At 43.5% G+C, this 13,187-nt stretch overlaps 1 protein-coding gene across 2 annotated transcripts in view; it reads right to left on the bottom strand.

The window, feature by feature from the left end:
• Positions 1–381: 381 nt before the first annotated feature.
• The window catches only part of LOC139559662 (zinc finger CCCH domain-containing protein 13-like), a 35,366-nt gene continuing 22,560 nt past the window's right edge, over positions 382–13,187 (bottom strand). For both annotated transcript variants that reach the window (XM_071375857.1, XM_071375858.1), the window contains exons 4-6: positions 6,491–8,161; positions 5,076–5,173; positions 382–4,954 (exon numbers count right to left, since the gene is read on the bottom strand). In XM_071375857.1, coding sequence (XP_071231958.1) covers positions 4,712–4,954; positions 5,076–5,173; positions 6,491–8,161 — 2,012 coding nt within the window. In that variant the 3' untranslated portion in view covers positions 382–4,711. The remainder of the gene's footprint in view (positions 4,955–5,075; positions 5,174–6,490; positions 8,162–13,187) is intronic.

Genomic DNA, 13,187 nt, shown 5'->3' with positions numbered 1-13,187 from the left:
ACACACTGGATTACTCAGAGAGCGCTCATCATTGGAAAACCAGCTATTCACTCCCACAAAGACTACAGGCCAAAAGACAGTGTGCCTTAATCAGAATAATCTTAACATGTGTAGTTAAAATAACCAATGATCTAGTATTGTTGTATCAATATCCATGTCATAATGTTAGAATTAAGCAATAAGGCGTGAGGGGTGTGGTATATGGCCAATATACCACGGCTAAGGGCTGTTCTTGGATATATATTGGCCATATACCACAAACCCCCAAGGTGCCTTATTGCTATTAAAAAAAACGTGTTTACTGTTCTATTTTTGTCAGTAAGAAGTATTTTTGTGTCAACGCAGTGGTATATTGTCTGATATACGCACAGCTGGAATGCTGTTTCAGCCAATCAGCATCCAGGACCTCCCCTGTTTATAATGTATCATTTACACTACAGCTATTACAGCTTTGAAATGCACTGGTTCCATTTTTTTCATACATCATAACTGTTTTATATACCGGTTTTCAGTTGTGTAAAATGTGATGACAAATGAAATAGTTTAATTTAGTTTCTTGTGTCGTGGTGTGAATATCAATTATGTTGATGTTGGTGCTGATTATTACAGTCGTGCTGTTATTGTTTTGCATTTCTTATCAAATTGAGCTCTGCCATGTTTGTATTGCAGATACGCAAATGTCTTTATTCTTTTAAAAGTTTTATCCACAATGAAAAAATCCTTGTGTATCATGTCATCATTTACAGGGACCTTTTCCATAAACTTTTTTTTAAGGTTACTCTTATCGAAAACCATATATGTATCCAAGTAAATCAGAGTAAAATGTAAAGACCAAAAGCACAATCACATATTTCACCGGGACTCCCAGCTCTTCCACAGTGAGACGAAGGTAATATTTATTTATCTCGACAACAGAACCAATCAGCATACAGTACTTCTTTCTCAAACATGTTTTTAGAATGAAGAGCACAGTCAGTGCTGTGTTCTTTCTCTAGCTTTCACACTGCACATTATTTACACACACAAAAAAAAAGATAGTTAAACATCGTTATACATTTCGGACTTGTTCATGTTCATGTTTTTAAAACAATCATTTGAGTTGACCTGCATACAGTGTAGCTCGGCACACACTAACACACACGCACAGGTATAAGGGACTTGGCGCGGACCGCCGTGTTGATTTCTCAATGGAAGGGGTACTGCACTGGTTTAACCAGTTAGGTTGTTCATGCTACTCCTAGGTTTCCTTTCCTCCATTCCTATTGGCCTGCTGCTCATGTCTGCCAATGGATGGACAGATTTGGGTCTCGAACCCATTTCAATGCCCAACATCACTACAGTGCATTGCACCTTAAATATCCTCAAAGTGATTCATGTAGAAGTTGCCCGCAACACAGATCTGGGGTCAGATTACCCAAATCCTAACCTTAACCATTAGGAGATCATTAAAAAAGATGGCACTGGACCAGCAGTTAGAGGCAACTCCTGACTCCCCTTGACTTCAGGTGCATGCTGGTCTATGCTTGCCTGACGACTCAAACTGAATTTATCTCTACATACTTCAGTCTGAGACTGACATCATTGAAGTCGTTTGTGGTGACGTCAAAATGAGGGGTGTCGTACAAAACAGTCATCAGCAATTGGATCATCTCTAACCAATCAGAGTATCAAAGCCAATGACAAGTTGTCAAATGTCGCTTTACCCACGTGTGTTTTGGCTGTGGCCCAACCCATTGGTTTCTGGGACCAATCAGATGGTCAAGAACGGATTTCCATTCTATAAATTGTCGGGGGGGGGGGGGGGGGGGTACTCAGATCCAGACTCATTGTGGAGAAGAAACTAATGTAGCTTTTGGCCAGAGCAAGGAGTCTGGGTAGCCAGGCAAGGTCTATGGACAAGACAGGAAAAGGAGATCAGAGGGGGATTCAGATTTTTTTTTTTATATGCAGACATTGCATTTCTTACGTACTAAAAAGAATCACTGCAGACGATGCAGGAGGTTGAGATAGAGGAAAGGCAGGTGGTCATGGATACAGCCTAATTGAGTGTTATGGGTAGTGCAGTTTTTAATTATTAACAAGTCTTGATCTGTAGGTCCTTGTGCAACCCTTGTTCTATGTTCTTAATACTTGGGCAGAGCTGCGGCCACGCTATAGGTCCTTATCATCTGATGCCTAAAATGGATGCCACCAAGCAGCCGACAATCACAGGGGGTAATGCGTCACAGACAGCCAGTCATGGGTGACGGCATGTCACAGACAGCCAATCATCCGCGACCATACCACTCAGCCAACCAATGAAAACGCATTACATGGCACAGCTCTACTACTCACAAAAAAATATATAAGCATATTTTCCAAATATATTTCTCAAGCAAGTGCATAATATACACATATTCTGATGTAAGTATACGTATTTGTCTAAAATCTCAGGCGATCATTGTTCCGGCTGATAATGTCGTGTAATGTCATCGAAAATTGTCACTTGTGTACTACATGCCAGCAAACCCATCTCATCACTAATTAATCCTCATCAAAGGCTCTGACTGACTACACAGCTAGTGAACTTACAAACTGAGGCACAAGATTCCTGACCTGTTCTGGAACTAAGTATTATACATTCTAGAACACATTGGCCCATGGCAACCAGAGCCAGGAATTTAGATCAACATTTATGGCTCAGATAGAAACCTATAGTACCAGTCAAAAGTTTGGACACACCTACTCATTCAAGGGTTTTTCTACTATGAAAAACAACTATGAAATAACACATATGGAATCATGTAGTAACCAAAAAAGTGTTAAACAAATCCAAATATAGTTGAGATTCTTCAAAGTAGCCACCCTTTGCCTTGATGACATCTTTGCACACTCTTGGCATTCTCTCAACCAGCTTCATGAGGTAGTCACCTGGAATGTATTTCAATTAACAGGTGTGCCTTGTTAAAAGTAAATTTGTGGAATTTCTTTCCTTCTTAATGCGTTTGAGCCAATCAGTTGTATTGTGATCAGGTTTGGGTGGTATACAGAAGATAGCCCTATTTGGTAAAAGTCCAAGTCCATATTATGGCAAGAACAGCTCAGATAAGCAAAGAGAAATGACAGTCAATCATTACTTTAAGACATGAAAGTCAGTCAATCCGGAAAAGTTCAAGAACTTTGAAAGTTTCTTCAAGTGCTGTCGCAAAAACCATCAAGCGCTATGATGAAACTGACTCTCATGAGGACCGCCACAGGAAAGGAAGACCCAGAGTTACCTCTGCTGCAGCGGATAAGTTCATTACCAGCCTCAGAAATCGGCAATTAACTGCACCTCAGATTACAGCCCAAATAAATGCTTTACAGAGTTCAAGTAACAGATGCATCTCAACATCAACTGTTCAGAGGAGACTGCTTGAATCAGGCCTTCATGGTCGAATTGCTGCAAAGAAACCACTGCTAAAGGACACCAATAAGAAGAAGAGACTTGCTTGGGCCAAGAAACACTAGCAATGGACATTAGACCGGTGGAAATCTGTCCTTACGTCTGATGAGTCTGAATTTGGGATTTTTGGTTCCAACTGCTGTGTCTTTGTGAGACGCAGAGTAGGTGAACGGATGATCTCTGCATGTGTGCTTCCCACCGTGAAGCATGGAGAAGGTGTGATGGTGCTTTGCTGGTGACACTGTCAGTGATTTATTTAGAATTCAAGGCACACTTAACCAGCATGGCTAGCATGGCATTCTGCAGCAATACGCTATCCCATCTGGTTTGCGCTTAGTGGGACTATCATTTGTTTTTCAACAGGACAATGACCCAACACACCTCCAGGCTGTGTAAGGGCTATTTGACCAAGAAGTAGAGTGATGGAGTGCTGCATCAGATGATCTGGTCTCCACAATCACCTGACCTCAAACCAATTGAGATGGTTTGGGATGAGTTGGAATGCAAAGTGAAGGAAAAGCAGCCAATATGTGATCAGCATATGCGGGAACTCCTTCAAGACTATTGGAAAAGCATTCCAGGTGAAGATGGTTGAGTGAATGCCAAGAGTGTGCAAAGCTGTCATCAAGGCAAAGGGTGGCTACTTTGAAGAATCTCAAATATAAAATACTTTTTTGGTTACTACCTTATTCCATATGTGTTATTTCATAGTTTTGATGTCTTCACTATTATTCTACAACCTAGAAAATTGTAAGAATTAAAGAAAAACATTTGAATGAGTAGGTGTGTTCAAACTTTTGACTGGTACTGTATTGTATGTCAACTGAACTCCTCAACCTACAACAGTGACAGCGTGTTGACTGTCAGAATATTCTCCATTCAAAAAAGTACGTCTAGCATTGGAAATGAATTGAGCATTTGGCATAAAGAATTATGCTTGAAAGACTATGCTTTAAAATGTTAAATACAAAAAAAACATTTAAAAAACTACATCGGATTGATCTACAACTACATCGTTTTTTGCTGCTTCATAGCTTTTTGTTTAGAAAATATCTATTCATACGAAGTCACATGAAATAGAAAAATATCAAATATCACTGGTGATGATAAGAAAAATGTCAACCTGAACAAGCAGAAATATTGCTATGGTAACCACCATTGTCCTTTGACATCAGCGATCCCCCCCCTGCTCTTATTGGCTGCCCCTGACACCTCTGATGTGGAGAAGGCCAATCAGTAGGCACAGAGTTCAGAAGGAGGATGGGCGTGAGGCCAAGCGGGTTATTGTCAGATGGCTGTGTCCCAGAACACGGTGGTTTGTGTTGGGTAGGGGGGAGGTCGGATCTTTTTGGCCCCGTTGCTCTTCCCCCAGATGGGGAGGGTAGGCATGCTGTCCTGCTTACAGAGGTTCCTGTCCGGGGGGTTCCTGTCTGGCCGCTGCCTGGAGCGGATCTCCATGCACAGGGAGCGTTTCCTCTCGATCTGCTCCAGCATGGTGCTGTCCCCACACTTCCACGGCATCTGGGACGCCTGGGGAAAAGCGGAGTGGAGCGGTAAGCAACCAGGGAAAGTAAAGCACATCTCAAGAATGAAAGAAAACTAAATCTATATTCATCCAGGTCTGCAGGAGGGGCCTATCTCATCGACTTACCTGTGCCTCTGATGCTTGCCTCTGTGGGGTCCCTAAAGGAGAGGGTGTAACTGGGCCAGAGGAGGAGTGGCCATACTTCGTAAGTGCTGGTTTCAGCTCTACAAAGAGGGACAAATGCATTTCAATTAATTAATTGAGCTCACTCTTTTAATGGTTTACATACAACAAAAGGTTACGGTGAAACAACACACAGTTGTGAGCCTAAACACAATCTCAAACCCACCACGTGCATTGATACCCGTTGCCATCTTTTAAGACCAGAATAAATATTGTTCTCTCACCATGTTTTTCTGTCTTGTCTATAAGATAACGCTTGGAATCGCATTTACTTTTATGTTATGTAGCCTAAGCTACTAGCTTTTTTCGGCTATACAATGTTTCAAAAAGCACCTGCACCTGGTGAAGGGTGTGCACAGTGTGATTATCTTCCCACCAAAACCATAGAAAAAAAATAGAGTTTTAGACTGCAACTTGATGAGCACAGTTGGTGAAGTAGCCTAGGTATGTTGCTTATTTCATGTATAAAGTGTACACTTTTATTTATTCTTTATAACTTTACTGGTAGAATATGAAATATCCTATTATCAATGTCTAGCTAGCTAGCTAACAAGCTCACTCAGAAGGCTACACATAGTACTCAGAAGGCTACACATAGTCCTCACAACTTTGCTTAAACTAACTTCGACAGTGGGTCGCTGAATAGTTAACTTAACTTAGCTACCAATTTCAATAGCCAATTTACCTATTGCTGAAAACCTATATTCCGTCAAAGCAATGAGATTCTACAATCCGGCCTGCCCAAACTAACAAACACTTGCTAAACTGATGTGTGGATGGTTTTCTTCAGCTAGTAGGCCTAAATATTTAATTTACTTCAGCAAGTTTATTTTATGCCAATAACTTCAAAAATCAATAATAACCCACTGGGCACATTTTTGATTTACATTTGATTGAGTTGTCAACTATTTAAATGGGAAATCAACATTGGATTTAGGTTAAAAGTTGTGTGGGAAAAAAATACGAAATTCCCTTAAATTGATAACTTTTTGCAAATCCAATCAATTTTCCAAGTTGATTCATAGATTTTTTTTTGTGAGGAAATGACGTGGAAACACCGTTGATTCAACCAGTTTTTGCCCAGTGTGAACCTTACTACCTTGGTTATATACATGTTAGTTACCCAACCCAGTCAGAGAATGCTCACTTAAAATGTTTTTTAAAATTATGGATAGACTACTGGCTCTCGGTAAATGGCATGTTAAATTGCAATCAACAGTATAGCATCTCAGTAAACTTTGCAGATTATTGTGCATGATGAGGACATGTTTAGCGTCTGCAAATAATTTACCATAGTCACTTCATGGTGTCTGTCTGGTTGTATTGAAGGATTGCAATTTCATTTAGGCTATCCTCACCTGTATTGCCACTTCCAAACACCATTGGCGGACTGCCAGCAGGTCTCCCATGCCGAGTTGGTGTGGCAGTCGATGATTGTTGTTGCCCTGATACACCGTTCCTCGCTTGTGCTTTTGATTGCTCCACGCTATAGGTCCCCCTATCTCTGACATCACGCCTGGGCAAGGCCTCTGAGCTATGGCCAACCCGGTCTTTATTGACGCACCTAAGATCTACCCCATTGGCACTCTTGCCGTAGCTGTCGCGCTGGGGGGGCAGCTCTGAGCCATTGCAGTTTCTGTCCTTGCTGTCACGCCTGGCTTCAAGGCCATTTCTGTCTGACTCTTTGATTTCCTGTCGGGGTAAGGTAGAGGGCTCCATTCCATTGTAACTTCGTTCTTTGCCCTCATGTCTAGACTCTAGGCCGTAGCTCTCCCTGTCTCTGTCTTTGCTATTACGTCTGCACTCAAGGCCATTTCTGGGTGAATCTTTGCTTTTTTGTCTGGGTAGGAGCTCTGGTGGCTGGTCCATTCGTTCGTTGCTGTCTTGTCTCGAATCCATTCCGTTCCTGGTTCGGTCTTTGCTATCTTGCCTTGGTAGGAGCTCTGGTGGCTGATCCATTCGTACTTTGCTGTCATGTCTCAAATCAATTCCGTTCCTGGTTCGGTCTTTGCTATCTTGCCTGGGTAGAAGTTCTGGTGGCTGATCCATTCGTTCTTTGTTGTCATGTCTCGAATCCATTCCGTTCCTGGTTCGGTCTTTGCTATCTTGCCTGGGTAGAAGTTCCGGTGGGTTCTGGTGGCTGAGCCTTTCTTTGCTGTCATGTCTGGACTCCACACCATTCAGGGGAGAGTCTTTGCTGTCATGTCTGGACTCCACACCATTCCGGGGAGAGTCTTTGCTGTCATGTCTGGACTCCACACCATTCCGGGGAGAGTCTTTGCTGTCATGTCTGGACTCCACACCATTCCGGGGAGAGTCTTTGCTGTCATGTCTGGACTCCACACCATTCCGGGGAGAGTCTTTGCTGTCATGTCTGGACTCCACACCATTCAGGGGAGAGTCTTTGCTGTCATGTCTGGACTCCACACCATTCCGGGGAGAGTCTTTGCTGTCATGTCTGGACTCCACACCATTCCGGGGAGAGTCTTTGCTGTCATGTCTGGACTCCACACCATTCCGGGGAGAGTCTTTGCTGTCATTTCTGGACTCCGCACCATTCCGGGGAGAGTCTTTGCTGTCATGTCTGGACTCCACACCATTCCGGGGAGAGTCTTTGCTGTCATGTCTGGACTCCACATCATTCCGGGGAGAGTCTTTGTTGTCCAGTTGTAGTAACGGCTCCATGCCGTGGACACTTCTGTCTTTGCTGTCCCGTCTGACAGGCGGGAGTTCCACACTTTTACATCCTCTGCCTTTACTGTCCATTTTCATAGGCAAGGGCTCCACACTGTTACAACCCCGGTCTCTGCTATATCGCCTGGGCAGCGGCTCCACACTGTTACAACCCCGGTCTCTGCTATATCGCCTGGGCAGCGGCTCCACGCTGCTACAGCTCCTGTCCTTGGTGTTGCGTAAGTGAGAAGAAGACTCTTTGCTACGATCCTTCCTCTCCCGTTTGGACTCCTTGTGACTGTGCCGCTCCTTGCCATCACGTTTTGACTCACTGTGAGACTTACTCTTGGATTCGGCTGTAACAGAGGACAAACAGTCAACGTACCGAAAAATACCAAGTTATGTCCACACAAAAATAACTAGTAAACATAGCCTATATACCATAAAGAAGAGGAAAAATTTAAGTACATCTGTAATATCTATGTATTTATACTGCACTACCGCTATACGGCCACTTGGTGTGACCCATGTGCTGTGGGAGCTATGAACTATGGGTATGCTGGGATATAACGCTGTTTCGTTCCACAGTTGCCATGGAGACATCCAGGATGTGATTTGCATAGATGCTATTATCAAATGGTTAGGTAAAGGCGCAGTAACCACTTTGAATACATTCTTATTTCAATGTCTTCTCTCTGTGTTAGGGCTCAGACACACCAATAGCATTTGCTGGCTGAAAGTACTTTAAAAAAGGGACATTTCAAAATGTTTAAACTTCATATTCATCATCCCTAGCTCCAACCCCAACATCAACATATGTGAAAATGGTGGGTTTCTATGTTCTGTAGTATAAAATATAGAGATAGATAAGTGCTTCCAATGACATTGTTGTGAGTCGTGTGATTTTTAACCAATTATGAGGAGGCATTGCCTACTAATTGCCTCCTAATTGGTTGATGATGTCATTGGAAACACTTGTCTTTCTCTATCTTTTTTACTACAAAACATAGAAACTTGCCATTTTCACATATGTTGATATTGGGGTGGTGCTGGAGATTCCATTTTTTTGGGGCACTGAGCAAATTTTAGGACTTGAGCGGAACCTTGAACGTTGTGAGAAATTTGTGCAACTTCCGGTGCGCATTTCAAATCAAATCAAATTTTGTCAGTCACATGCGTTGAATACAACAGGTTGTAGACCTTACAGTGAAATGCTTACTTACAAGCCCCTAACCAACAATTCAGTTTAAAAAAATACGGATAAGAATAACAAAGAAAAGAAAAGAGAGCAGCAATAAAATAACAATAGCGAGACTATATACAGGGGGGTACCGATACAGAGTCAATGTGCAGGGGCACCGCTTAGTTGAGGTAATATATACATGAAGGTAGAGTTATTAAAGTGACTATGCATAGATGATAATAACAGAGAGTAGCAGCGGTGTAAAAGAGGCGGAGGCAATGCAAATAGTCTGGGTGGCCATTTGATTAGCTGTTCAGGAGTCTTATGTCTTTGGGGTAGAAGCTGTTTAGAAGCCTCTTGGACCTAGACTTGGCGGTGCTCTGGTACCGCTTGCTGTGCAGTAGCAGAGAGAACAGTCTATGGCTAGGGTGGCTGGAGTCTTTTACAATTTTTCGGGCCTTCCTCTGACACCGCCTGGTATAGAGGTCCTGGATGGCAGGAAACTTGGTCACAGTGATGAACTGGGCGGTTCGCACTACCCTCTGTAGTGCCTTGCGGTCGGATGGCCGAGCAGTTGCCCTACCAAGCAATGATGCAACCAGTCAGGATGCTCTCAATGATGCAGTTGTAGAACCTTTTGAGGATCTGAGGACCCTTGCCAAATCTTTTCAGTCTCCTGAGGGGGAATAGGTTTTGTCGTGCCCTCTTCACAACTGTTTTGGTGTGCTTGGACCATGTTAGTTTGTTGGTGATGTGGACACCAAGGAACTTGAAGCTCTCAACCTGCTCCACTGCAGCCCCATCGATGAGAATGGGGGCGTGCTCGGTCCTCTTTTTCCTGTAGTCCACAATCATTTCCTTTGTCTTGATCATGTTGAGAGAGAGGTTGTTGTCCTTGCACCACACGTCCAGGTCTCTGACCTACTCCCTATAGGCTGTCTCGTCGTTGTCGGTGATCAGGTCTACCATTGTTGTGTCATCGGCAAACTTAATGCTGGTGTTGGAGTCTTGCCTGGCCGTGCAGTCATGAGTGAACAGGGAGTACAGGAGGGGACTGAGCACACACCCCTGAGGGGCCCCCGTGTTGAGGATAAGCGTGGCAGATGTGTTGCTACCTACCCTTACCACCTGGGGGCGGCCCATCAGGTTGTTCAGGATCCAGTTGCAGAGGGAGGTGTTTAGTCCCAGGGTCCTTAGCTTATTGATGAGCTTTGAGGGCACTATGGTGTTGAACTCTGAGCTATAGTCAAAGAATAGCATTCTCACATACTGTAGGTGTTCCTTTTGTCCAGGTGGGAAAGGGTAGTGTGGAGTACAATAGAGATTGCATCATCTGTGGATCTGTTGGGGCGGTATGCAAATTGGAGTGGGTCTAGGGTTTCTGGGATAATGGTGTTGATGTAAGCAAAGACCAGCCTTTCAAAGCACTTTATGGCTACAGATGTGAGTGCTACGAGTCGGTAGTCATTTAGGCAGGTTACCTTAGTGTTCTGTGGCACAGGCACTATGGTGGTCTACTTGAAACATGTTGGTATTACAGACTCGGACAGGGAGAGATTAAAAATGTCAGTGAAGACACTTGCCAGTTGGTCAGTGCATGCTCGCAGTACACGTCCTGGTAATCCATCTGGCCCTGCGACCTTGTGAATGTTGTCCTGTTTAAAGCTCTTACTCACATCGGCTGCGGAGAGCGTGTTCACACAGTCGTCCGGAACAGCTGGTGCTCTCATGCATGTTTCAGTGTTATTTGCCTCGAAGCAAGCATAGAAATAGTTTAGCTCGTCTGGTAGGCTCGTGTCACTGGGCAGGTCTCGGCTGTGCTTGCCTTTGTAGTCTGCAATGGTTTGCAAGCCCTGCCACATCCGACGAGCGTCAGAGCCGGTGTAGTACGATTCGATCTTAGTCCTGTATTGACGCTTTGCCTGTTTGATGGTTCGTCTGAGGGCATAGCGGGATATAGAGTCCAGCTCCTTGAAAGCGGCAGCTCTAGCCTTCAGCTCAGTGCGGATGTTGCCTGTAATCCATGTCTTCTGGTTGGGGTATGTACGTACGGTCACTGTGGGGACGACGTCGTCGATGCACTTATTGATGAGGCCAATGACTGATGTGGTGTAGTCCTCAATGCCATTAGAATCCCAGAACATATTCCAGTCTGTGCTAGCAAAACAGTCCTGTAGCTTAGCATCTGCTTCGTCTGACCACTTTTTTATAGACCGAGTCACTGGTGCTTCCTGCTTAAATCTTTTGCTTGTAAGCAGGAATCTGGAAGATAGAATTATGGTCAGATTTGCCAAATGGAGGGCGGGGGAGAGCTTTGTATGCGTCTCTGTGTGTGGAGTAAAGGTGGTCCAGAGTTTTTTTCCCCTCTGGTTGCACATTTAACATGCTGATAGAAAGAACAATGAACACAGTGAACACTGAGGCTGTACCCTTACAGTTTTAGATAGTAGCCAATATACTATTGTGGCTATTTGAGCATAATGCAGGCCTATACCAACAAAACCAATGGAGCAAATCCCATACAATTTTCACATGGAAATAGATTGTGATTTCTATGATATAGCCTACAGTGGCATATGTGTGGTGTTTAATGCAGACCTACATTGCATGAGACTTTTAATACAATTTTTACATTATGAAGGGCTTGATATTAATTCATTATTTTTGACTTGGTCTTTAACACCATGGGTCAAATAGGTGACTGTAAATTGCATTGTATTGTATGATGCAAGAAACCACTTTAGAAAATAGTATTTATTAGTATTACCATACAGAGAATTAGACACTGTAGGCTACCCCTCTGCCTATTCGCTTATTTGCATATTCAAGCCTGTATCAAAATACAACACTGCCCCTTTAATTAAAACATAAGCTTTTTACCTGACTGGTTTTTCAAAGACTGCTTGAAATATAGCCTAGACGTTTTGTGCTCTTGTAGGAAAGCGGTATCTCTAACTGGGCAAATAACTCGCTAACTAGAAAAGAATGTCAACAAATGGGCACATGCGCAGTTCATTCATTCGTGGGTAATTGAACGACCGCTCGTGGACTACCTCCACCAATAGAATTCTACTCCGTTGCGCTCTGGCTCTGCCTACAACAAAATCACAGACTCAATCTTGCAAAGTTAGATTTGTTTTGGTTTGTTGCATTGAAAAGGGTGTGATATAATGTTGATTCTATAAAGTGCAAACTAATGGGGAGAACTCAAGTGAAGTTCAATCGCTTGTGTCTGCGCGTCAGTCGTGGAGGTGGTGCGCACACGCGCAGTTTAGATGGAACGTTGATGACATTGATGATGAATATGAAATTGGAACATTTTAGAAATGTCCCTTTAACACAGTTCGAATAAAAATCGGCAGACGATCTTTAAGCGATCCACATTCGGTGCGATGTGGCGCAACCCTTAATCTGTCGAATTTGGTGAAAGTGGGCCTATATGATGATTGTAATGTTCTCTCTCTCGTTTAGATCTCTCATTCCCAAAATGTCTATGGGCAGCACTGTTCTTCTGTCCAGATTTGTAAACTATGTAAAGGACGTTAGAAGTCAGAGAGCGTTCCTCGACGTTTTGACAACCAAAAGGCAACAGCCTACAGAGACTAACATCTGCCTTCCATAAAAGACATTGGTCAATCTCTGCAAAAAAAAATCAAAAAAGAACATGCATCGTTGATTCCCAGCAGAGCGCTTTGGTGCATTACTGCTTTCACAGAAGTCCAATATCACAAGGCCTGCCTGTCACCAGCGCGTGCTGGTTGTTACGGTCTCGTAGAGGTGACGAACCAGGGGAAAAGTGGGTCATGCTAGCCAGCTGTGTTCCTATCGTCTATCCTCCCGGATAGAAAGAGGATGCCTGCACGTGACCAATCATAGAACGTTGCTCAGCGGACCTGCCATTACGTGAGCCCCAATAGGCTGGCTGGACGCAGGTGCTACAATAGAAACGAATAAGATTTAAAAGAACTGTAGACTTCACAGCATTGCCCGGCATTACATAGTGTGAGTAAACATGGTTTATGAGCCATATGGGGCTAAAGGACAAATCAGAACCATGCATCAATCAGACATTACTACATAGGCATACATTTTTCCACAAGCCAAAGAAATACACATAAATTGCATAAAAGGCAAGATGCAAACATTTGCCACAACCACTAAGATTTCCAACAGTCAGAGAAGATTGTGGTATAATTCCA

The sequence above is a fragment of the Salvelinus alpinus genome, chromosome 30 (assembly GCF_045679555.1).
Source record: "Salvelinus alpinus chromosome 30, SLU_Salpinus.1, whole genome shotgun sequence".
In the NCBI taxonomy this organism is placed as follows: domain Eukaryota; kingdom Metazoa; phylum Chordata; class Actinopteri; order Salmoniformes; family Salmonidae; genus Salvelinus; species Salvelinus alpinus.
The sequence above is the reverse complement of the archived record's forward strand: the minus strand, read 5'-3'. Positions and strand labels throughout refer to the sequence as shown.